The following is a 27,347-nucleotide window of genomic DNA, read 5'->3' as shown; positions in this document are numbered from 1 at the left end:
CGTAAGCTTTTCTAGAAACCTTTATTTTTATCAAGAATACGTTTCTCATAGACCATTTTTCTCATGGTTCTATATGTTATAGCTTAAGTACAAAACTGAAATAATGTAGTAATGCTATGTATGTAATTTGTTTGTAAAAACTTAAAACTGAGGCGATAAAATCAAGGTTTCTGAAAGGACAGAAAAGAAACAGTGTTTCTGTTATCGCATGGCATTCTAGTTGTGTTAAACACAGGTGCCAACAATATTGCTCCTATTTAATATCTCTGGCTAACATGGTTCTGAATCTTCCTGAACACCAGACAGCATTCTGCTGCCTCCACTGTGAGTCTTATTTGAAAGAAAATAAATTCACGGAGCCCAATTGCTGCTTATGGTCTAAAACTCAGGCCAACTGAAGAACAGTAGCACCATGTACCAGCAAAGAGGGGACTAGATGTGTGATGTTGCCTAGCATCAGTGTGACGTGTACTGGTGCTCCAGCCTTACATTCTCATCCTAGATGCTGGGTTACACACCTCAGAGCAGCCCTCTGATCCAGAGGAAACACTGCGACTGTCTGCTTAACCTGGGTGGCACACAGGATGACCCAGAGAGAATACATGTAATGTAGTGCCTATTGACACTTGGAGAAATCTCTGGACCAAAGCAGTCAATTTTTTATTGACAGCTGATTTTCTCTCACCGAAATAAATTCTCCAATTCTCAAGTATGTAAACCTTGTGTTTAGATACTTCTGTGTTGTTATGAGGGAGGATGGTTGAAGATTTGGGGAAAACAATGTGCTTTTCCACGATTACTCTTAATGCAATTTTAGTTAAGGTAGTTTAGATTATTCGTTAGTTAGCATAATCACAATAAAGACCGTAAGAAGGCCCTGAGGCGTGAATGGACAATCTTAGGATGTATAAGTATATGTAGCATAATAGAAAGGCCTGAATAAAACCGGAGTACTATATTTTTATCTGTAAGAAAACAATATGACTTCTAATTATTCTTTGTAACCATTTATTCCTTCCTAAAACATCTGAAGTCTTTGAATATTCTCAACACGCTGTCAGATCTGAAAACACCAAGAAGTGGCATTGACCCAGAATCTATTACAGTCAAAGCCATAAGACAGAACTCAAGGAATAACTGAACACGTCCTTATTTCCTTAATAGTTTCTCTAAATAAAACTACCCTTAAGTGTGCATAACCTGAAGAGCCTGAGAAAGGAACACAACTTAACAACAGAAACAGCTGTTCTTATTTGATATAAAAAGTTTCTTACCTCTGAGGAATATAGAACATATGTTGGGGAGGCGGTTTATAAAGGACTCCTTCATACACAGGCCATAGCCCACTTAAGATTCTGAAGAGAGAGCTTTTCCCACAACCATTGGGACCAGTTATCAAAAGATGCATCCCTTCTTCTACCTAAAGTCAGAAATAAAATTATAAGCTGCAATATTTAATAATTATTTCATCTAGTAGCATTCAAAATGATTTTTTAAAAAAGTATTTAATCATATGACAATCTTGGATAGTAAAGAAGACAAATAAAATGTATCAAGAATGGAACTTAAAGTTTAACTTTGGCTATTCTTCAAAGCTAAAAGTATCATAAAATAATTAATTGCAAAAAAATGAATCTTTTTAGAAAAGATACTGGCTCTCCAACACTTCAACTGAGATCTTTTAAATCTGCACACATACAGAGAAACTAACTACACATGAAAGAAAAACTAATCATAAGGTTTAAATTAAAATTATATTTTATTGATATTACTGTCTAATTAAAGTTATATAAAATCCAGTGCAACTGAAAGTTGAATATACTAAAAAGCACATTTATCTAAGGAGCCAGCTGGGTTCTTAATTTTTTATACTAGTGTCTGAAATGCTGCAAAATCACAGAAACACACAATAAGAGATAAAATATTATTCTGAGTTTGGTTCATTCACAGATGTAAAAAAAATATATGCTTAGGAAACCAAGACAGAGGAAAGCAAGGGAACTGTAGTGTCACATATGCCTAGGGTTGAATTTAAACACATATAATCAAGTCTCCATATTCAGGACTTCACTTCTGAGGAGTCAGTCAACTGAAGATTGAAAATATGTGAAGAAAGGAAAGGTTGCATCTGCATCAAATATGTACAGAATCTTTTTCTATATAAAATTGCCCAATTGAAAGTTATCAGATTTGGGTGTTGGGGAACCCATCCCTGAAGGATATTTAGAAAGAATGTATACACATAAGATTGTCACCCTCTCCATATAAGTGGAGATCATATCCATATATTATTCATTCATAATTCAAGTTTACTTATTACTCACTAACCAGAAGCTCCCCTTTATCATTTGTCTTCGCTATCTATTAAATTTAAACAGTTAGACTTTATGACATTGCATTCTGTTTCGTAGGGCATAGAGACTGCCTTCCTATCAGACTTGTAGGGCACAATATGAGCATGAAGCAGGAACATGGCTTGAAAATTTGATTTGTTTTATAATCAGTTATCTAAAACTCAAGATGAGAGGACGAGAGATAGAAATCTACAGGACGTCTGTCTATGCATATGACTTTTCATTGAATGGATATAAACATCCACGCTTATAAAACATAATGCTAAAAGTCAAAGACAAAGGTGAATTGCTAGTCTTCCAGAACATCCTGGGAGAAGCTACAAAGAATGAGCTATGCCTTGCTTCTTCCCTTCCACTAGACGTCTTGATGATGGGTGGTTAATCTGATAGATGCCTGAGTACTATCCAAAGGAGTTTTGTAAGGTACATGCCCCAGTGAGCAGTACATTCATAAAATGTTTTTGAAGTATCATTTCCCATTAGGCATTCTTAGAAATTTAACACTTTTTAAATTGATAACTGAAGACTTTTTCATATTAGTATTTTCCCAACATAACATCTTAGTAAATTCTGATATTTTTCTTAACATAATTCTCAGTAAAGACTGAGTATGAGGAAAAGAAAACTCACATGTTGTACTTTTCCCCCCATATGTCATAATTTTAATTTTGAAGACCAGCAAAAGGATGAATATAATTTTCCTTAAAAAGTGTGTATTTCCCAATAAATATTGAAGAGACACAACCTTTTTTATCCTATTCCAGGGAGATTAGAACTAAAATACACATTTTGAAGACAAAAGCAACAGCAAATAGTTTGTTAAAACAATGTACATCTTCATAGTATGTTAAAAATCTGTAAGAGTCTCCCACTGGATTAGTGCTTATTTATTTATTTTTTCTATTCAAGAGACTTAGTTCTGAGTTTTTCTTCAGTTCATGATGATTCTACAGGGTCATGGTTAGCAGAAGGCAACATTGAAGCTTTGTCATCTATTTATTTAAAAATTAAATCAACTGAGAACCAGCATTATGTTACCTAAACTGGCCAAGACAACAACAAAACCAGAGTTTTGTTACTTTGCTTTTCAAGGTGAGGACTGAACTCAAGCTTGGCAGCCAGGCAGGCACTTTATCCACTTAGCTGCACCCCCAGCTAAATTGCTGAACTATTAATAGAAAATAAAATGTTACATTCTTGCAACAAGTAGCTAATTGGTACTCCTGTCATATCCTAATAATAAAACCACTTTACAGGTTTACAATTGAATAATAAATCTCGACCAAACAATTCCCCTTCAGTTCATTAACAGGATTTCCCTGTGTTCAACACATCTCAACCTCTCTTTTCAACTTCCAGTAAGCCTGTTTGACTGCAAATACATCTCAAATAATTGAGCCTAGGTTAAGGTCCACTCCAAAAATCATTAGTATTATGATGCTCATAGTTTGAGTGGGACCTGATCACGCCTTTGATTACGCACAGCTCAACTGTCTTCATTATAGCTTCATTTAAATATGAAATGTCTTCCCTGGATCACGCGTGTTAGTCACTAAGTCTCCAATTTCTGGTACATTTTGGAAGATGGTGGAAAGCCTTGGCCATGAGTCCTACTTGGAGGAAGGAGGTCAGTAGGAACGTGTCCTTGGGCCGTATCTTGGCCTGACACAAATTCTCTTTCTCTATTTGCTGCCCAGCTTGCAGTAAGGAGCCTCTTTTCTACATGTTCCTGGCAGATGTTCAGCTATTCCTCACTCCTAAAGCCTCGAGATAGCTCAATCGCAAATAAATCCCCTGGAAGCAGGAGCCAACTAAATACTTCCTTCTAATTGTCAGTGTACTGGCACAATGACATGACTAGTACTAAGTTACTTACGTCATTACTACTGCTGCTACTGCTACTACGTAACTAACAGCATGTTAGCCATTTGATACTCAGTATAACATGTATGTTTACATCTCACAGAGCTTTAAAACCAGAGTCTTGGGTTCACAGGTGTTTTTTGCACTCTGTTTTGTAATTAAGATATGAGATATTAAATAAATTAATTTCAACAGAATCAAAAACTTAAGTTGAATCCATGACTCTTCCAATCATTTAAAGTCAAAATTAAAGTTAGAAAACACATGTTAGTAAAACTAAATTTGATACTGACCGCTGGGGAAAGATAATATTTCAGAAAGCATGTAAAAGTTAGTCTTACGCATGTCTTAACAACCTGTATAAAAAGTTAAAATTCATTCTCCGATACTGATTTCTAAGATTTCCTTTTGCTCCCCAGAGCTATGTCGCATGTCTCTCAGTGTTCTGTCATGTGATTTCTAATCTGGCACCAAAGCAGCAGAGATCACGGTTTTCTTTTCACTCTGTGTTCTGAGGGAGTTACTGCTTCTGCAATTGAGCCACTGTGCATACCTTTTGGATTTCCCCTTTCCACACGCTCCTCTCCAAGTATTTAACATAAGGTACATGAATTCTGAGGTGTTTTCTATTAGTGTGAGGCCAACAATCAGAAGATTCTTGACTATCATCTTACTTTGAAGTTTAGCCTGGAAGCCACCACTTCGCCCGCTGGGGTAATTATGGGAACATTTTCACAAATGATTCCATGATCCACATCAATAACTGTTCCTATAATCAAAGAACAGTGTAAGTGACAAAGGCTACCCCATTACTTCTACTTAACTGGAAGATAATATGACAGACTGGGCAAACTCAGTTATAAAGATAATTCACACCAGTAAGTCATAGAAAAAAATAAATATGCTTTATGTCAATTTAATATCTATCTATCTATCTATCTATCTATCTATCTATGTATATTTAATCTATGTAGAAAATCTTTTGAATTAAAAATAATTTCATAATCAAATATCAATATCTTTATCCTAGTAGACATGAACTATGTCTGATATAACTTAGACACACTGTTTAGGGTTATTCTGTTTTCCTATTTCCTGCAAGAAAAAAGTACACTGTTCTAAGAAAGGAATCAAGAAGTGCTATATTTCAACACATAGTAAACATCTAGAAACACTGAATAATGAGGAATAATAATAATAATTAATATTAATAATAGTGTTAATATTAATAATTAATAATAATATGGCACTAGCACTAATTCTATTTACTAGTTCAAAATTTAAAAGCAGACAGTTTACTTGGCCCTGTGGGCTGCCTGCAAATCCGAAGCAAACATAGTTTCCTGAGGATAAGTTTTGGATTTCCTCAGTGCTCCACTATTCATCATGCCACTCCAACTGTAACATGAACATGGGAACTGCTACCTAAATAACATTCGTATTTAAATACTAGTTTCTTGTAATTACTAAAAGGTGTTTCCTAAAGAAGAAACCTTTAGTTCTTTTCATAAAATGACAATAACCTGTAACGAAAATGTAAAAAACAACAAACAAAACAAACAAAAAACAAAACAAGCCCAAACCCTGAAATTAATTACCTTTGATGGCCAGGGTGTCGCTGAGGGGTAGCTCTGTGGTACCTCCACTCTTGCTATGGTCTTCAGGCTCCTGAGTGACACTTCTCTTATAAATGCCTCTCTTCACTTCATCGAAGACCCAGAACATATTGTACACTCTAGCAGTATAGCCTGCTAGTTCAGTGATCTAAAAGCAACATATATAGAATGAGTGAATAGAGCCATGATAGAAGATTTTAAGAAATTGTGCACTGTGTAAATGTCTTGATTTGTTGCTAAAGATTCCACTTTATTGTGTGTGACAAAAAAATCCCCAATATATTAGATGACTGAAGGGAACAGTAGCAAGAGCCTTACTGGGGACAATAAAGGAAGACATCGGTACAGATGTCATTGGCGTTGTAAGACAACAATATTGATTTACTTCAGTGTTCAAAGTGAAATGAGAAGCTTTCACAAGATTAATGAGTCGCAAGGGTCTTTTAGTCTCATTTTCGATTTGGTTCCCATTGTGTTTGTTTTGTTGGTTAGTTTCTTTGTTTTTGAGTCAGAGTCTCACCATGTAGTCCAGACTGGCCTCAGACTTACAGAGATCTGCCTGCCCTGCCTCCCAGTACTAGGACTAAAAGCATGTGTTGTCATTACCACCTCATCTCCTCTTTCTATTTAAGAAAGATTATCAGGCTGAGGATCTGTGTTAGAAGTGGAACATTTGTCTAGCATACATGAAGCCCTGGGTTCATGCCTCCATGGATATGCATATATATCCAAAAACTTGAAACAGAACAACGACATTACCTCTGATTCTATTTACTAGTAACATTTTCAAAAGCAAACAATTAATTCAGCTGTCTGTGTTGTTTCCAAATATAATCTGAAACATTTGTTTTTCCTAAGCGAAAGCAGCATCAATGAGACTGTGTGTTTAGGTACATGTGGATATGAATATCTTAAGTAGCAGAAAAATACTTCCTTTTTCTTATTTATAAATGAATGTCTCTAGGCCAAATGCTGCCAAAGTTCCTGTTTGGGTAGAAGAGTATATGTGCTAAAGGGCACAGGTTGCGAAAGAGAGCCTGGTCAAAGGCTAGAACCTTCTCCGTATTAGTCCCACATTGTAGCTTCTTTTCAAGCTAGATGCTATTTAAATGCTCAAGTTAAACTATAAATACATGATTTTTTTATTTTTCAAGCTAAGATTATGAGACGCTTTAGTTCTCAAAGCTCCACAGAAAGATGCTTGGCTCTGGTTCTGCCAGCTGTCCGTCTGGGTCGAGCTCCTGCTGGTTTTCAATCATGCCAGAACAGCTGGCTTTCAGGGGGGCTGTGAAAGGTGACTCGCCTTATCCATGTCATTTGCCTCAGCAAAAGAACTGGGAACCTGACACCAATAAGTATGCATGTCACAAAAGATGTCTCCTCCCAACGGTCATAGTAGATTAACCCACCGATGCTGGCAGATGGCTGCTGAGATCTTTGTGCATAAAGCTGAAACTATAATGAGTAGGTGTTAGTGTCACAGGCCTTTGAGGGAAGGGAAAGCTGTAATTTGACCATTTATGGTTGTATTTTGATGTTATAGCTATCTAAAGGACAACTTCTGAGATTTTACCTGAAATAAAGTCTTGAGCTCTTAAGTAGAAGCAAAGAGAGGAATGGTTTAACAAAAGAAACCTGGGTGTCTTAGGATTTCTACTGATGTGGTAAGACACCATAACCAAAGGCAACCTGAGGAGGAGAGGGTTTATTTCATCTTACAACTCACAGTCACACTCTGTCACTGAGGGAGGTCAGGGCAGAAAGTCAAGGCAGGAAGTGAAGCCGAGGCCATGAAGGAAGGATGCTCCCAGGCTTTCTCCCATGGCTTGCTCAGTGTACATTCTTATTCAGCTCAGGACTACCTGCTCAGGAGTAGCAGGTGACACTACCCACCCACAGTGACAACTCAGGACTACCTGCTCAGGAGTAGCGGGTGATACTACCCACCCACAGTGACAACTCAGGACTACCTGCTGAGAAGTAGCAGGTGACACTACCCACCCACAGTGGCCTAGGCCCTTAACATCAAGTATTAACCAATATGATACTCCACACAGACTTGCCTACAGGCCAGTCTTACTGCAGGCATTGTTTAAATTATGTTTCCCTCTTTCCAGTTATGGCCAGCTTTGTGTCAGGTTGACATAAACCCAAGTAGCACATTGGGCAAACATAAATATTTGCATAGAAAAAAAACCAAAGATTACTGCGAGATTCAAAAAGAGCAGGAAGCCAAGGGTAAGTAGACGAGAGTGGAGACAGGAATGTCTATAAAAGCTAAAAGGGAAAAGCTAAAAGCTATAAGGCAGAACGCTTCGGGACACCAGGGGCTTGCGGTAGAATGTTGAATCCTGAAGGAAAAGGAAGCTTTGCTCCTCTGGAGCTAGTAGAGAAGACACAATGATTTCTTTTCCTATCTTAGAAGCACAGGGCTTCTAAGAGTGAACATTCTTAGATTCAAAGAATACAAAGTCTGAATAAATAAGGTCATTTTTATCATTGGAGATAACCTAGGATGGTTAAGTGCAGTTCTTCTGTGACATAGCATGTTTTGATGTGAGATGGATAATGGTTTTGACCTTTAATAATAATTAAAATAACTGCAATAATAATTTCAATATAAAGATGAAATACATGGAAAAAGTTGTCCCCAAAACTAAGTCCCCAGATGATTAAAATTGTTTGAATTTTTAAAATATGAGTACTTTTAGTAAGTAGTACTGAACCATTGGCCTTATGGTGAAAAATAAAATCCAATTCAATAGATCAGTTCTGTAAGAAACTCAGAAACTCTGAAGTTGTATCATACTCTGTACTTTAGGTAGTAAGAGATAAATTCACAATGATACTCTAGCAATTCATTGGCTTTATTATCTACCAAATTGATTAATAGAATTTTAGAAATATCTGAATTGCCCAGTCATTTTGATTTTAACCTAGAGGTAGCTACAGGTCTTTTTTTTTTCCATCATTCTTTTAAAAAACTACTTATTAGCCGTATACCTATGTATTAGAATGGATGGTAGAAATAGAAAGATGTGTATGATGGCCCCTGCTCTCAGAGAGCTCAGGGTTAGGTGCAGGGGAGAGAACCATATCGTAGTAAGGTGAGAGAGACAGAGAAGCCCATCCAGATGCTTCAAAGATGGTGAGAAGAAGCAGAATCATCTTACTGGAAAGACTTCGTCAATGGAAGATGAACTAAGTTTGGAAGATATAAAGCTGGTATTACTAGCTAACAGCCAGTGAGTGTTGACATGCATTGACTTAAGTATCTCACATTATGAAATTTCAACACCCTACAAAATCATTGCTGTCGTGACTCCAATTTACAAGTACGGAAACAGGGATACAGACAGACAGGAAGTCTGAGGCGATCATGTGAGTGACTTGTAAAGGAAGAAGTCTGAATATAAATGAAGCGGAAGCATGGGTTCTTGAGGCCACACAGGAGCAATTCCTTTTTGTTCTCTTCATTTAAAAGCAAGCAAAATCATGCTTGTAAACAGGAATAACAGAACACCTCATTTTAGAGTTGCTTCCTTTGACATCAATTATACTCTTGGCAGTTTTGAAGAGTGGGGGGGGGGATAGAGAGGTAGGGAGGGAGGGAGACACTTTACACCGCTTTATTTTCAGATGCATTCATATTTTAAGCAAATCTGCAAGAAATTACATTACCTCTTTGTATGAAGACATAATCCTTTCAATTGCATCAGCTCCAGAGGCCAATAAATTCCGGGCAGTAGTAAAGGCCTCTGTCCGGTCGCTAACCATAGCCTGCTTTGGACCATCTTCCAGATCTATGAGAAAATCACAGAACTATTGAGTTTTCCTCCCAAGTCGTTGTCTTATTTTATACCAATCAAGTGATGGCCAAAATAACAATACTTCATAACTATCAGCAGTTTCCTAGAATAATACCGTATGTGTATTAGCTTTTATTAGAAGTTTCTCTTTCAGGAGAAGAGTTAGCACAAATAAATCTATTAGTTTGTTTCCATTTACCTTCCTTTCCACTTTTCCTGTATCCACTCTCCTGCTAACTGTGAAACACTCTCCTGACAGTCTCAGTAAAAGTGCTCACTTGAGGGGGCTGCGACAGTGGCTCAGTAAAGTGCCCTCTGTGTGGGTGTGAGGACCCAAGTGTGGATTTCCTGTACTCCTCCTGTTTGAAAAATCTGGGCATGATGCTCGCTTTATCACTGGAGAGATAGAAGAATCTCTGGAGCTCACTGGCCAGTCAGCAAAGAACCAATGAGCCTCAGGGTTAAAAGAGGAAAGGTGGGGAGAGGTTGCTGTTGAGATGGTTCAGTGGGCATAGTCACTTGCTACCAAGCCTAATTCCTGAGTTTGATCCCCAGAACCTACACAGTAGAAGACAACCAACTGCCAAAAGCTGTCTTCTTACCTTCACATGCATGATGCAATATATATGTGCCTGCATTCATACATACACAGACATACACACATAAATGCATGTATATACAGATGATATTTTTAAATAATAAAAAATATTATTTTAAAAATTAAAAGTAAAGAAATAATAAAGGTGGAGAGTTATCTCAAGAGATGCCTGACATTGACTTCTGGTCTTCATACACATGCACCAATATGCACACATGCACTCAGACACACACATGCGCTCAGATGCATACACATACTCAGATGTAAACATGTGCACACATGCACCAATATGCACACATGCACTCAGACACACACATGTGCTCAGATGCATACACATACTCAGATGTAAACATGTACTCAGATGCACAGATGCACCAATATGCACAGATGCACCAATATGCACACATGCACTCAGATACACACATGCACTCAGATGCACACATGCACCAATATGCACACATGCACTCAGATGCAGACATGCACAGGCTCATTTAAACACGTATATACACCATGTACCCACACACTTACACCAACCTATTAACAAGAATACAAAATAATATGGTGTAGTTTCTTTAACTGGAATTTGAACAGATCTAGCCTTCATCATTTTGATATTTTTCTCCTTTCCCAAACATTTACCATTCTTCAGCTCAGCTGAATCACTGACATGCCCATCTCTGTCGATTCTTTGGAATTTACACATTTGATTCTCCTCACTCTGTAGGTCAAACTGCCCGAGTCTTTAAATGGTGATCCTCAGCTTCAGCCTCCCGGGTACCAGGGTTACAGGTGTACAGCACATACTTGACTCTACTTTCAAAATACACTTAAGTGCACAATGAGAGGCACTTAACAGCAATGGAAGTTCTACGGGATTCTCAGCCAGCTACCAAAAGAGTGACTTCCTCTTGCACTAAAGCCAAGAAAAGGCTTGAGTTTTGACCATCTGGCTAACTCCATCACTGGATTATAGGAATGTGGGTTAAAAGGGGTTTGACCTTTCATTGGCAACCTCTGTCAAGCAAAAACCAATTGTACAGAGGGATAAAGGTTGATAGGAATTACAGCTTCCATGTTGCTTTGGCAGATTAATGCTTTCCAGGCTTTCTTCATGCTTTTAGCAACAAAATAAATATCTTCCCTAAGTGTGTAACTTTTAACCTGCCGTGTTCTTTTGTAGGCATCATGGAAGCAGGTGCCAGTAACATCAGTCCTGCATGTAGCTGTCAACTGCCTGACCTCTTTGATAAGGCCAGATCGTTTAGTGTCTTCTGTAAACCTGTGACCTAAACTGCTCACCTATTCACTTCTCAGCACAATTTGATTCTCTGATGAAGAACAAAGTCACCACTAACATGTTTTCCTTTGTAATCTGTCTTTCTCTTAGTATATACATAGCCTTAAAATAATAAATGAAGAATAATTAAATACTTGTACGTTTCCCTTTCAGTGATTGGCCCATCAGTTCCTCCTGTCAATTTACAGAGCATGTTTCAATGTGGTCACTGTGGTCCAGGAGGAAAGGGAGTATGCCAGGAGTTACATAGTATCTCCCATCCCTAGGGCTCCTATGCCAGGAGTTACTTAATGCCCAACCCAAGGGCTCCTATGTGGATTTAGCCAATCCAAGAGCTCTAGGTTAGAGGCGCTGAGGCCCTCTTCTGAAGGGAAAAACAGCATGCTTCTAGAAGTAATTTTTGTTTGAAATATAAATACCCTATCCTCACTATGAACATTCACTTGACATTGTAAAGGGGTGTCCAAGCAGATCTACAACAGAGATGCTTATCTTTTTCTCCCATTGACCAAAATTACACAGGCTCTTTCTCCAAACACAGTGATTCTCAACCTTCTTAATGTTGTGACCCTTTAATACAATTCTTCATGCTGTGGTGACCCCAACCATACCATTACTGTTGTTGCTACTACTGTCGTTTTGATGCTGTTAGGAATTGTAATGTAAATATTGGATATGCGGGGTACCGGACAGACGACCCCTGTGAAAGGCCATTCAAGTTCCAAAGGGGTTGTGTTGAGAACCGTTGACCCAGACAGTTCCTACTTCTGACTTCCTGGTTCCTTGCTCCTTTCAACAATAGTAATGATACCAGCCAATGGCCACTAATCACTTCATATGAGCTGAAGCCATACTAAGCTTAGCATTGATCCTTAAGGCAATCCTGCTAACTTCCCCTATTTTGCATAGGAGGGATTTGAATTGCAGAAGAGTAGAATGACTTTCTCAGGGTCACTTGAAAGCAGAACTTTCAAAGCAGAGCCCACAGGCTGGGAATATAATAAAACGCTGACAAGACCTGACACTTGACTTTTTACTACTCACAAAACACTATTTCAAAGCATACCGGTACATTATAATTTCCCAGTAGCTCTGAATGATATGTACCGTTATCCACATGGTTAAGAAAACTAAGGCCTATACATTTATATAGTCTCCCCAAAGCTTGGCTAGCTATTCCATCAAGCCAAGGGTCTCCGTCCTCTCTTTCTATCCCCACCCCATACCCATTTCCCTCTCAAAATTATTCATCCTCTTTTTCTCCTTGCTACTCTGTTTCATATTTTGAAACTAATCTTTTTAATTATGTATATATGTATGTGGGGACAGGTGGGTGTGTGCCTGTGAGGAGAGCTGCTGCCCATGCAGACCAGACAAGGAACCTTGGAACTAGGGATACAAACACCTGTGAGCTACTCAGTGGAGGTGCTGAGAATTAATCTCCAGTTCCCTGTAAGGACAGCAAGTGCTCTCAACCACTGGGCTGTATCTCAGCCACTGATTCACTCACTGTCTGCTCCCCATCCCCACCACTACCCACCACTTTCTTATGCTTTGAAATATAGTATCATGAAATTATTTTATCTGTATCACAAGAGGCAACTAAGTGATTAAGTTTAAATTATATATATTTTCTGAGACAGGGTCTTTTCTACATATCCTGAGTTGTCCTGGAACTTTGTTTTGTAGATCCAGGATGTCCTGGAACTCCTGGAAATCCACTTGACTCTCCCTCCAGAGTGCTGGGATTAAAGGCTTACATCACCACACCTGGCCTTAAATTAAAATTTAAGACAAGATTAGAGAATATGGCATATAATTCCTAGACCTGAAACCTGAAACTGATATTAGTATGTGAAAAAATGATTTTTCACCGAGTGAAATGGTATTTTCACCGAGTGAAATGGTATTTTCACCAAGTGAAATGGTATTTTCACTTGGTTGGGCCACCAGGAGTCAAATATATTTAGAAGTCTGAGCACATGTTCACACATAGCAACTTTCATTTCCACAGACTTTGAAATATTCTCAAGTATCATACTGCAGATGGGTCCTTTTGTCTTCCGTTGCCCACAGCTGCAAGATGTTTCGAAGGCGCTTTACATGATACTTTGTTTCACTTCTGATTAAATCATCACATGTTTTTTTTCGGCCTGGTTTTGTCAGTGTTTGGAGGATTTATTTTTAGATACCTCATTACCTTTTGGTAAGTAAGCTAGTTAGTTTCATGGCATACATGTTTACTTCTTACTAACCTCTGTGGGGTTAATTTGTCACCATTAATAGCTGCGTTATTTTTTTTCTATTCTGTGTGGATTACACCAGGGGTTTCTAATAGGACCAAACACTGCCAACTACACTGTATTATCATCTTCTTGTGGGCAGTATATCTAATGTAGATTAGATATGCAACCTTTTGATGAATGTTATCAGTTTAAGAAATAACTTTTTAATTTATATTTTGCCAAATTTCTTAGCAAATCCCTCTGAAGTAACCTTCTGTATTTCATTTTCCCAGAAGAGGGAACCAACGTTTGGGAGAATTTGATGTGACTAAGAGGGCCTCAGTAGGAATTGTTGGGGCCAAGTTTGAAATCAGACTGTTTCTCTCAAAAGTCTGCTTTAGGCTCACTCCTAAATTTTTGATCAAGTAGTTTCTAAAGAGGGAGGATATTTGATTTTTGGAGAACAGAAAAATCCTTCTTCATCAGTTGCAGCCATTCTTTTGTATCTGTGGGGAATGGGGAGGCTGGTTCAGGGACCCTGAAGAGTCTAAGATCTACCTATGCCAAGTTGCTTAGAGAAACCACTGGAGTGATTGCAGGGTTTATATCACCCCGTGTTCTTTAAATAGCTCCAGGTTATCTGCAATACTTCATGTGATGCAAAGGCTATGGCAAGAGCCCCTGCAGTGAGTTCTGTAGAGAGTAAAAGGTATGTGTTGCTCATGGACAGATTTTCTCTGCTTTTGCTTTAGACTCTGACTTCTGCTCTGTGCTTGGCTGAATTCTTGAATATGAGCCTATGGAAGTGGAACTCTAACTGTAACCCCTTCATTCCTGCCAGTAAAGACTCGAACTTTCTGTATCAACTACAACCGTAACACTGCCTCCCGTGCCCTTACCTTTCCTAGTTATACCAAAAGAAAAAACTGTAGAGGCAGGGGTAGGATCGAATTAGGTCACTGCAACTTGGTAAGTCCCACCCCTAAACATCACCAAATCATGTCAGGGAAAGATGTCTGTATTACTACACATAGAGGAGAACCCATTCCGTGATGCATACATGCACCCTGAAATAGCATTCCTGGTTATCTAAAGTAGCCAATCAGCTTTCAAATCACAAATCAGGATAAATTCAGTTATAGAAAACTTATATCCTCAATCCTCTGGGATGTTAAGAACAAACCATGAGGTATGTTTACATCATACCCTTTCTGAAGATACACTGATTTGATTTGTGGATAAACATAAACCAAAAAGTCACTGAGCAGTGTAACTAAAATTGTTCCAGGTAGACTTCCAGAGATTACTGTGTCACAGACTTCCTTGGTAAGGTCCCCTGAGCTACCTGTTGCTTCTTTCACACTGATGGTCTGATTGTCACTGTTTCTGAGTACAAACAATTACTGATACTAGCTGTCTACACCCATAACACATGGGACATGCATTGGCATATTCAAGAGAAACAATGTTAAGCGTATATTTTAAGATTAAGATGAATGTTATTACCACCATCTGCAAAGCCGGTTGCAGTGATAATAGGTATAGCCACCATAATTAGTCCACAGCTGCTCCACACATACTTCATCAGGAATTGTTCTATCATGATGTACCATAACCGTTTGGATAAGATAAGGTTCATCTGATACGCTAAAGCCTTGTAACATTTCTGCAGTTGCTTCATTTCTACCTAAAAAGGGAAACAGATAAGAATGAATCCAGCACGAGCTATGGAAATAAACATTGACATTGCTTAAGATTCTCTTCCATGATGTAGATGTATTATTTTGCTGTATTTAGTATAGCCATTGTTGATACATTTCTACAAGAAATAAATGTAACTAGATATTAGAATTAGTCATAATTTAGTATTACTTATGAAAACACATTATCTGGTAAATATAATATTGTTTGAAATACACATAAGTGAAACAGGAGCATGGCTTAGTAGCACTAGCCTACTGCTGTCATATATAAGGTTTAATTTTCAACAGAGAGAAAGAAAAAGAGAGGGAGGAGAAAGAGAGAAGGAGAGGGAGAGACTTGTAATTATAATTTTAAAATTTTAAAAAGCTAAAAGTAAATTACATTTTATGAAGATACAAGTTAGCATTGTTAAACCCATATCATTCTTGAGAACATGAAAACTATCCAAAAAAAAAAAAAACCCAAACAAAACATGTATAATTAGACTATCTTGAATTGGCTCAATTTCGCAGATTTTTGTCTTTTAAGTGAAGAATCTACTAATTTACACAGAGTTCAACGGTTCAAAAAAGAACAAATCAGGACACAGCATACAAAGCAAATTCCAAGCAGAAATAGAGGTCCTAAGTTAGTTTAGATTTTTTTCCCTTTGGATTACTTCTATTATTGAGAAAAAAACAATGATAATTCTTGATGCTGTAAAAGAAACATTCTGCTTGGTAATTAAAATATATATTTAAATGCTTCGGTATATATTGCCAAACCATTGGTATTATATTTCAGATAGCTCCACCCCCAATTTATATCATACTCAACATTCTGAAGCCACTATGATACACCACAATTTTACATAACTGGGCTAATTATCCAGCTGTTAAAGATCTTTAGCATTTAAAAATAGCATCCTAGTGCTCCTTCCTATTCTTGTTCTTGCTAATCTTAGTTTTTACTCCTCTCCTAGGCAAAATTTAATTATCTCTGTCAAAATTCTGTCCTCAGCATGAGGTAAAAGGAAAGGAAAGGCCATTTCATTAGACCCTCCACTGTATTTCTTAATCTGCACACTGCCGTTGATCAGTCTCGCAAAACTGTCTGTATGGTTTTCTGTTTGAAAGCAGTTATCCCTCCTTGAACACAAAAGAACAACGAAGATCCCCTAACATCTCCATCTCAATCCAAAGGGGTTTACTCTCGTTCCCAAATGTGCATTTTCTTCACAAGGTACAGAACCCTTCACCAAGTTAGTCTTTAAGTTTGAAGAAAACGCCTTTGAGTTCATTCATTACAGCAGTATTCGAGTAACAGAGGCTACGTAGACCATTTAAAAAAGAACAGACACTTTATTCTCATAAAACTTCAGAAAAGTTTGGACTCTTTAATTCTCTAATGGCTGATGATTTAAAGGGCTAATGTATTTCGGCACGATTTAGCTACCGGAGGACTGTAAAATGCTCAGAAAGTGGGTCTGTCAACAAGACAACAGATGGTATCCTGCAGTGCAGAGGCTGCTCGAACAGTCTCACGTTTCACCCGTTGCTTTAATGTCTGTCTTACCTTATGTCCTCTGTAGAAGGCAATTTCCTCCACATTGGCTATGATTCTGGAGTGTACATACCGCAAGTAGCCCTTCCTATGGGCCTCTTCAGCCACCAGTGAACCAAATTTGGGCGAGCAAGCTTTCAGTACTTTAGCGGTGGCATACACCACAAGTCCTGCTAACAGGGTGGGTCCTATGGGGCTTGCTCCTCTGGATGTAGCTGTCCGGATGAGAGTATAGGAGGTTAGAATTACATCTAAAATAGGTTTGGTAAGGTTGGAATACAGGTGAGCCACAGACTGTGAGAACATCATAATGTCTTCAGTGAGAGACTGGTCAGGGTTTGCCAACCTCCCATCCATATTTATCACCTTATAATAAGTCTGATTTGCAAAATAGGTTTCGTAGGCATGGTCTACTAAGCGAGTTCTAAAGGCCAATGCCAGTTTGCACTCCAGGTACCTGATAGCGCTGTTGACAAAGGTAGCGGGGATAGCAATCATAAGCCACTTGATTAATTTGATGATGAAAGTCCGAGGCTTCTTTTCCACGATGCTTTTCACGATTTTCCCATCCAGACCAGCCACATAGATAGACAGAAATGTTCTTGAGATTAGAGCCACCGAGTGGAGGCAGAGCCACCCCGTTTCAGTGGTCACAAGTTTTGGAAAGAGGATTTTCCGAAGTTCTAGTAGCTGTTTGAAAAAATCTGCATTTAGTCCCGGCGCAGGTTTTTTACAGATGATCTCTGTGCAATGCAGTATTTCTCTGTTCTCTGCAGGCGGATAATCTTCTGCTTTCGCCTTCCTGTGGCCAGGCTGCTTTAAACGCTTGCCAATGATGGGATAGAGGGTTTTCAGAGCATATGCCGCAGCCACCAGGCAGGCAGCCCTTTTAGCAGCACCGGATCTGGTCCATTTCACCCGATAGGCTGCTGCATTTAGCATGTGTATCATTTTTCCAGCTACACAAATAGGTCTCTTTAAAAAGAATTCGTTTTAAAAGCTCATGCTCCGCGGAAAGCCCAACAAACGTTTCAGAAAACCTCACAGCCTCCCATGGTCTGCAGCTTGTCTCCTCTACTCTTATTTTTTGTTCTTCAGTGACGGATGCAGCAAAGCTCAAACTCCACCGCATCCAACGGGGGCGAGTCCCTCAGCAGCCTGAGCTGGCCAGGCTCCACCCACAGGCTTCTCATTGGCTGCGTTGGCGGTGAGACCCTGGACTCCTCGCCTCTTCCCTCTGAACCTTAAAAAAGAAGAGAGAGCCAAAACAAATCCTATACTTAAACAGGAGTTCAGAGAGTTAAATAACTATTTCTGGAGAGGTCGAATAAGGTCAGCTGCTGGAGAACAAACCTTCCCTTAGAGCTTCTGAGCATGCTCAGCGTCACTTAGAAACCCTCAGAAGTTTCAGAATATACATCCCGTCTCTGAGATTTCTACAAAGGGGAAGAGCAGAGGGAAAGAAGGCTAGCAGCAGCTTTAATGAGCCCAAAGAGAAAGAACCAGCGAGAGGAGGAGGGCGGAGCCTCAAGAGGATTAACGGACCGGCCTAGGGAAAGGAGTCAGACAAGAGTGATAGTGAAAGCCATAAAACAAAATAGCAAACACATATCCTTGAGAATGTTTTGTTCAGAAGATGTTGTCCCTCCAGCCCTTACTCCCCCGCCGTTCGCCCTTGTTCGATTTTATCAGATATTCGCAGAACCTACTAGATAGGTTGCTATTGAGGGTGTCCCTTGTAAATAAGCGGGAGGCGAGCTCCTGTATTACAGAAAACACCCAGAGCTCATCTCCCAGACTCCTTCGTACTAACTTCTCCTGATAGTAAAATTCTTTCTGCTCCATGATTATGTTTAACAATGTTCATCTGACATATTAATATTTGCCTACAAAGTGACTTAAAAATCTCTCTTAGTTTTTCTTTGGAAGTAATGCAGCTCTATAATAAGAATTTAATCAGCTGGGAATTAAGCTGGAATTCAGTGATGGAAAACGATTTTTAGGATGCATTTCTTCTAGACATTTTTTTCTCCAGTTTTCTTTAGGCTCAGAGATAATCTGCTGGCTTCTTTCTATGAACATTTTTGCTGTTTGATAAAAATCAAGAATGTTTAAAAATAATTCACATTCCAGTAATCCTGAAGGTGTACATTTAAGCCAGAGCCAGGCACAGTAAGTTAGAACTGCCCATTTTAACCTGCTAGTGTTATATGACCGTTAAGCCAAGAATCGTTTTATACTTGGGCCTTACTGTCCACAGACTCCTCCTTTTGATCCTTCCATAGTAGTTCCAGGGCAGGACTGCACTTTGACAGCCTCACCTCTGTCCTGATTTAGCTTCACATAGATCACGCCATAATAAAGAAGTGAAAGATGGCTACATGGTGGTTGTAACATCACACAGCTGGTCAGCTCTGTGTGTGTTACTAGTCCTCTCTGTGCTTCAGCTTTGCCATCTGTCTGTAAAATGAAAGCAATGCTATTCTATGATGTGAGTGTAGACCTTAAATAAAATAGTCAAATTGTTTAAAAAAAAAAACCATTGTATATAGAAGTCTGCAAATCTCTATGCTAGAATATGTGCCCCAATGTTGAGTGATCTTGATTGTTCATTAGACATGAGTCAACAAATTGCCTTTACGAAGAATATTTTTTAAAGCAGTGTTCTTTTAGGCTCTTTGGTATACATCTACTAAATCTAAGAATCGTTTGCTATACAGCGATCATTTATTGGCATTCAACTCAACAGATTCACCAATATACCAATAAAAAATATCTTTGGTATTTGGTCATGCTGTTAAGACTCCCTGGGGTGCTAATTAATACATCTATAACACATCTCCTGCACCTAGGGCCCAGGAAACAACAGGGTAGACGGGTGGGAAGATTAGAAGAGCCAGAGTACCAGAAAAATCTATTATGAAAGTATGTCTCCTAGAAATACCAGGGAAGCGTCACCCAAGATCCTTTAACTGCATAGCTGCTTCAACAGGGCCAGGACAAACAGGATACCAGAAGACATGCAAATATGGAAACAGAACTCTTAAGAAGACCCTACCCCTAGACGAAAAACTGCAAGCAACTAAGGAAAGCTAAGAAAGGGAGAAATAGGTTTCCCTAGGTGTGAACGAGACCCTTAACTTGTCACCCCATACTAAGTGCTCAACCATGAAATCATACACAAGCAACACTAAATGGACACACTAGGTCTTATTTATATATTTATGCAAGTGCATGTCTGTATGTGTGTGATGTACCTGTGCGCATGTGTATGTATGTGTGTGTAACAATAACAATTAAAGAAAAAGAGGCCATGAATTTAAGAAGCAATTGTAGGATATAGGAGGGGTTGGAGGGAGGAAATAGTTGGTGAGGATGAAATTATATTTTAACTTAAAAAATCAAAAATAATAAAGGACTTTCTGGGCTGTTATATGGTTTTGCATTTAAAGTGCTTGCCTAACACGCATGAAGCATTGAGGTTTTCAATTCTCAACACTGGGCAAGGGATTGATTTTTTTCTAAGCCCAAATGTAGAGATCTTGGAGTCATAATAGTTATTGACAAAATATTTTATTTCTTGGATCGTGCTATTGGAGCATGAAAAAAATAAGACTCTTTCACACACACACAACTAAATCACTTATGTCATGTCTTCTGGTAGCTAAACATAGAAGGGTTAACTGCAGCTGGGAAGGATAGGGGCAGGATATACATCACTAAGGTTAATGGCAGGATGTTCATTCAAGCTGAATGACTAGGTTAGACAGCAGCTGGCAGTTGAAGGAAATAGCATTCATCACTAGAAAACAAGAAGCAGCCATATCAGAGAAGGGGCAGTGATCAGAAAATCTAGGTCAAGGGAACATTAAAGAGGTAAGCTCATGTACACTCATGTGTTTGAAAGCTTGGTCACCAGGGAGTGGCACTGTTAGAAGATGTGGCCTTGATGGAGGAAGTATGTCACCAGGGATGAGCTTTGAGGTTTCAAATGCTCAAGCCAGGTCTTCTGCATCCTTCAGGTCCAGATGTAGAACTCCCAGCTACCTCTTGAGCACAATGTCTGCCTGTGTGCTACCATGTTTCCTGTCATGATGATTATAGACTAAACCTCTCAACTGTAAGCCAGTACAAATTAAATGTTTTCTTTTATAAGTGTTTCCATGGTCATGGTGTCTTTTCATATCAATAGAAACCCTAACTAAGACAGTAGGCCAGATAATAATATATTGGGGTATAATGGGGTAGCAGAAGCAACCTTTGAATTCCAGAGGTAAGAGACTTGTGAAAATAATTAAATAAGAAGAAAATAATCAAGACAAAAAAATTGGCATGAGAAGGAAGGTCGAAGGTCATTTATTAGTATTATGGAAGAGGTCAGTGTGTGGTTTGACTTGAGAGTCAGCTAGTTTATCACAGACCCAACTATAATAACGTAAACCTCACCATTATCCTCCACACACATGTTCCAAATAGGGGAGGGTAGGTCCTAAGACTTAAAACTAGACTCGAGGCTTCAGATAGGAAAAGAAGAATTCAATCTGAGAGAAAAGAAGACAGAAAATATGCCACAAAACATCCCAGTTAACAATGAATCACATTTAAGAACTGAAAATTTCCCTCTTGCCTATTGACATTGTATAGCCATAATAGAATAAAGCATTACTCATGCGTTTGAATCCACCATATAGTAAATAGACTTACTGTGCTCCTGGACATAATATAACAAAATACCATATGCTAGATTATAATAATAATGCTACTGGTCCAATTATTGTTGTGCAGGATACACCTGACTATTAAATGGCTTTTTAAGAAACACTACAGTTCTATACTTCTCATGTTAATTGTATCTCTTTGTCGTACACATTTAAGAGAACATACAAAATAATGTATACATTCTAACTAGTTCTGTGGTAGTCCACTTCATGTTTGGCCAATGATAAAGCCATTAGAATGAATCTCAAAATGTGTTTGTTTTGTTAAACAATGCATGGTTACATATTCTTTTAAAGTAAGACATTAAGATTGTTAGGGGATTTCTTTTTAATTTTTATTGAAAGCCAAAAATAAAGTTAATATTAGTTTGAGTTTCAAACTGGGAGAGAAAAAAAGAAGTGAAAAAAAATCACTTGTTATCTTAGTAAGCATTATAAATTTCCACTCAGGCCTCTAAGCTTAATGTAATTTCATATGAAAAATATTAACATTTTCTCAAGGGGATTAATAATCTGAGAAAAGTAGTATGATATTAATGTTTCAAATCTGCTAGTGCAGGAGGCTGGAAAGATAGCCAAGCAGTTAAGAGCACTCGCTGCTCTTACAGAGGACCCAGGATCCTAGCACCCTCATGGTGACACACAGCTGTCTAGAACTCTAGTTTCAGGGAATTGAATGTCCTCTTATGGCCTCTAAGGATATTAGGCATGAAAATGGCACACACACACACGCACGCAAAACACTCATGCATATAAAATAAAAAATAAAATAAAAATTTATTTAAATTTTTTTCTAAATGCAATTAAACCACTCTTCTCTAAAAAGGTGCTGTAGTATCATGGATCACCAATATTAAGTGCAGAGCTGAAAATCATATATGTTTATATATAAAATATGTTTCATAATGTATAAAAGAAACATCTTTCTAATGATGAGAACTATAAATATATAAATATATAATACAGTTTATGTTTTCATTATAAATCAGCAATCTTTAGAAATAAAAGATAAATTACTCAAGTTTTAAGAAGTCTGAGTGGGTCATTTTTTTTCTTTTTAAGAAATAGTAAATAGTATTTTCTTTGTACAATACTGTTCTCTTGAATAGTCCTCCAAACCCAAAAGAGTACCTAATTGATATACTGGCTCCTAAATAGTGGTATTTTAAACTAAATGTATCTCTTATGAGGCTTACTGACTGAAGGCATAAACAACACCGACGATAACATGTAGGTCAACATTTCAACTGTGCCCTTGTTTTCACAGAGCTATCATTTGCTGTGAAGGAAAAATCAGCACTAGCTTGTCTAAGTGTCTCTTAATGTTAATCTGTAACCTGATTCATACTCGCACTGCACCTCTATGACTAGGAACAAAACTCTAGTTAGGTAGAAAAGATAATTTATCTAGGTTTTCTGTCCTTCAATCTTCTCAGAAAACAAACAAACTTTTTGTTTATTTCCAGGCAAAAGGGAAAAAGAAAGAAAGAAAGAAAGAAAGAAAGAAAAGGATAGCTTATTAGCTAAGTTTCCCCTTTCAGTTATCCAACAAAGTTTTTGAAGTTTGGAGATTCAGATCTATCGTACCTGTTTTGTCTGTATGGATAATTAAAATAAAAATCAACAGTCTGAAATGCTGAATTCACCTGTTCAGATAAAATTTGGTAGGGATTGTTATTATAAAATTAGGATTAATGTTTTTAAATAAGATGTATTTATTTTAGTTACCAGTTCTTGGCAACTTAGATAAGCATTATATTTTGACACTTTTTTTCTGGAAGAAATCAGGACAATTTGAAAAATTACTTTGTTTATTTGGAACAAGAAACTTAATGGGAGGGTTTTTTGTTTGTCCTGTTTTTTGTTTTTTTAATTTTTATTTTATTATTTTTTTTATTTTTTGAGACAGGGTTTCTCTGTGTAGCCCTGGCTGTCCTGGTACCCATTCTATAGAACAGGCTGGACTCGAACTCAGAAATCTGCCTGCCTCTGCCACCCCACCCCCACCCTCATCCTGGAGTACTGAGATTAAAGGCGAGCTCTACCACTGCTCAATTAAAACTTGTTTAAAAACAAACGTGACAATTTGCAAGAGAAATGTTTTGTGAAGACAAAGCAACATAGAGCCATTTTTTTTTTCTTTAGGATTTTGTTTGTTCAGAAAGAAATTTTCACAGCTAATCACGGCTAATCAAAGCTCTGCAAAGCCCTTTAAGAGATTCACAAAACGTACACAACTGTCCGGTACGGTGCTTCTTCTCAACAATGCTTTCTAAAGATTAAAATTGTACTTCAAATTCAAGTCAAGAATTGGGGTATGGTGCAACAAGTTGGTTGGCAACGTTACCTTCGAATTCAAGGTCGCCTTTCCAAGTCCAGCCCGTGAATTGAAGGCCCAACACAGAACCAGCAGGAAAGCATGGCAGCTATGGGAGGCCTAACCGGAAGCGCACCGAGGGATCCCTGGTGTCACACCGGAAGGCACTCTTACGCGGTGCCTGTCGGGAGAGGTGCAGCCTGCGGTCCCTCTGCGTGACCTTCAGTGTGCAAGAGAGCCGCGAGGGCCCCGCGTGGGAGCCTCTGGAGAGATGAACTGGGTCGGGGGCTCCCGGTAAGGTGTGCGCTCGGGTTGAGATCCATCCCTCGTGGTCCCGGAGTGTCGCCATCATCCCAGGCCCGAGGCAAGGTCACAGCCTCCCCTGGTAAATGCCAGGATGGAGACCTCGGTACTGTCCAGGGCCCCAAACAAACTCAGCTTCCCACTCTCCAGGGGCTTCTCTGAGGGCTCACGGTGGGCAGGGCGGGGTTGCTGCTGCTTTCCCTCCATTCCAGGCATCCTCCTCTAGTGAGGACCGGTGGGCATGGGATACAATCTATGCAGGAATTTCAAATGAGCCCTATTCCCAGTTGTATTATATTCAAATTATAATTTTTAAAAGACCTATTATTATTAGTTTTGTTTGACCTTAGAGAAGATCTCACTGTTTAGCCTAGGATGGTCTGGAATCAATAATCCCCCTGTTTAGCTTCTAAAGGGCTGGGTTTACAGGCATGTACCACCATGCCCAGCTCATAGCTTGTTTTTAAAAAGACAAATACAATGAATACTTACCTTGAATAAAAATTTGTTCAGTACTCAGGATTAATTACATAAAAATTCATTATAAATTTACAATTATTTAACTGTTAAATTATTTAACTGTTCATTGTAGTTTACCTTATATGTGCACTGGTGGAAATAATTTAAGGCTAATCTAACTTGATAAAATATGTTGATCAGGATTAATTTGTTTGATATATATGTGAATATATGATTATATGTGTATATGTGATATATATTTGATATATATGACATACACACACACATATATATATATTATATCACAAATAGATTCCAGGATATCAGGATACTAATATAAATCACTAAGGAATTTTATAGGAGAAAGATGGCTAGTGATTTTAACAGGAGCACCTCTGTTGAATATGTTAGCATTGTATTTCAGAAATGTACATGTTTTTAAATGGGTGTGGGGACTCATGCTTGTAATTTCCCATAGAGTGGCTATAGTGAGAGTATCTCCACCAGTTTCAGGCCAAAAATACCATCTTAAAAAACAAAATGGACCCTTGAGATGGCTCAGCAAAGATGTTTGTCATCCAGACCTGGTGGCCTGAGTTTAATCCCTGGGACCCACCTGCTAAAAGGAGATAACTGAGTAAGGGAAAGGTGTTCTCTTGATCTTCACACACAAGATGTGTATTGTGTGACAAATTTTTTTCCTGTGGAGACACAACACAATATTTATGTCTACTTACCCCAGATAGAGGGCCTATGACAGACCTAAGTACAGATAGTACCAAAGTCCAACTTGGTAAATGTATTGACGTTTCTTAGAAGAATATGGGTGAGGGGTTACTTACAGGAGCAGAAATAGCTCAAAGACAGCTGAATCACCAAAGCCTACCCCAGCATAGGTGACAGCTTCCAAAGCAGAAAATCTGCTGCACACCCTGCAGGCAGCTACACAGGTTGGGGACTGTCCTTTTCAAATGACTTAGTTTAATTTTCTTCCAGTCAGCTTGCCTGATCTGTTTTACTGCCTTGTTTACTCTGGGAGGGAGGGGGCCTAGTGAGTAAGGTTAGTTTCAGGAATTTCCTGCAGCCATTTCAGTTGTTTGCCTTCTGGCTTGAGGAGGTTCTCTGCTGGATGGTCCTTTTCAATCTTGTATGGATAGTATGTTTCAATCTTGGAGGAAACTGCTACCCAACAGTGTGGCATGTGCATGCTTACACACATATTTACAAATAAGTAAACACATAAATGTAAAAACAAAGCAAATGGTTTATTTTGGCTAGTGTTCTATTAATTAGCACGCTGTAGAGAAAACTAGAAATTCACTTACAGACTTTACTAGAATATGGTTGATACATGAGTATTCAAATTTGACTTTTAAAAAAGTTAATATTAATAGACTATAATTTCAGCTTCTGGGATACTACACTCTCTTTTGGATTCTACAAACAACTGCTCTCATGTGCACATATACGTAATTTAAAATAATATATATTAAATATTGCATGGAAGTTTCAAAGATAAAAGCACTGTAGGTGTTCTTGTCAAATCATGAACTTCTTGGTTATTTTGCGATTAATGTTTTAGTTGCTGCTGGAAGTTACAAAAGCAGTGTTCTGAAGGAAACGCGGTCTAAGATTGCTTTTCTCAACATGAAGTACTGCTGTACCTCTGGCCTCAGCTACCAGGAGCCTAAATCACAGAATAAAGAAACATGGTTACAATTTCTTAGAACTTTTGTTTTGATCATAGATCAGAAAGAGGAGAGCCTTCCTTTAGATGTAAGCCCCCATCGATACTCTATAGAGTAAATCTAAGACATGTGAAACACTAGGATTCGTGAGGTGCAGGAGGATTCAGGGAGGGTAGGTGCATGCTGTCAAGCCCTATGACCAGAGTTTGATCCTTGCACTCTGTACAGAGGCAGGATAGAACTGACTACTGAAGTTGTCCTTTGACCTCTAATTGCACATATGATCACGCATACATATGTACAAACACACACACACACACACAAACACAAATAAATGTAAAACCTTAAAAAAACATTATATACAATTTTAAATAAACTTTTCTTAGAAAGATGGGCTCTCTACGATGAAGCCCTACAGTGATTATGAAGTGAAAATCTGATTATTTCCTGTGTCTTCTGTGAGTGCAGGCAAGAGAGGACAGGGTTAGCTGGTACTGTGATCATCTAAGGGGCCTCAGCGTGAGAGTGCTTTCAGTGAGCACTAGCAGCCAATTGAAGCCACTGTGGTAGAGAATTTTTTTACGTAAAGCCTAAAATGCTGGCTGTCATTTTGTCCTCTTGTCCACATAGGCATATGCTTTCAAGTATGGTTAATAAATACCTAGAAGCCTAGTTACCTTTAGTCTAGCATATTTACGCTTTCAAAAAGCGATTCTTATACTTGAAAGTAATGATAATTACATTACTGTCTCCAACGATTCCCATATATCCTTGTTCTTGCTCTTTCAAATTCATGGTTTCTATTTTTTAATTGTTTATATATATATATATATATATATATATATAAACAATTA

At 38.3% G+C, this 27,347-nt stretch overlaps 1 protein-coding gene across 1 annotated transcript in view; it reads right to left on the bottom strand.

Annotated features, from left to right (window-relative positions):
• Abcd2 (ATP binding cassette subfamily D member 2) overlaps positions 1 to 18,188 on the bottom strand; it is a 44,814-nt gene extending 26,626 nt beyond the window's left edge. Inside the window, exons 1-6 of the mRNA XM_028753674.1 lie at positions 17,021 to 18,188; positions 15,269 to 15,449; positions 9,515 to 9,636; positions 5,816 to 5,981; positions 4,892 to 4,986; positions 1,275 to 1,420 (exon numbers count right to left, since the gene is read on the bottom strand). Of these exons, the coding sequence (XP_028609507.1) occupies positions 1,275 to 1,420; positions 4,892 to 4,986; positions 5,816 to 5,981; positions 9,515 to 9,636; positions 15,269 to 15,449; positions 17,021 to 17,959 (1,649 nt within the window). The 5' untranslated portion in view covers positions 17,960 to 18,188. The remainder of the gene's footprint in view (positions 1 to 1,274; positions 1,421 to 4,891; positions 4,987 to 5,815; positions 5,982 to 9,514; positions 9,637 to 15,268; positions 15,450 to 17,020) is intronic.
• Positions 18,189 to 27,347: the final 9,159 nt, after the last annotated feature.

The sequence above is a fragment of the Grammomys surdaster genome, unplaced genomic scaffold (genome assembly GCF_004785775.1).
Source record: "Grammomys surdaster isolate TR1022 unplaced genomic scaffold, NIH_TR_1.0 125953, whole genome shotgun sequence".
Taxonomy (NCBI): Eukaryota; Metazoa; Chordata; class Mammalia; order Rodentia; family Muridae; genus Grammomys; species Grammomys surdaster.
This window is presented reverse-complemented; position numbering and strand designations above follow the sequence as displayed.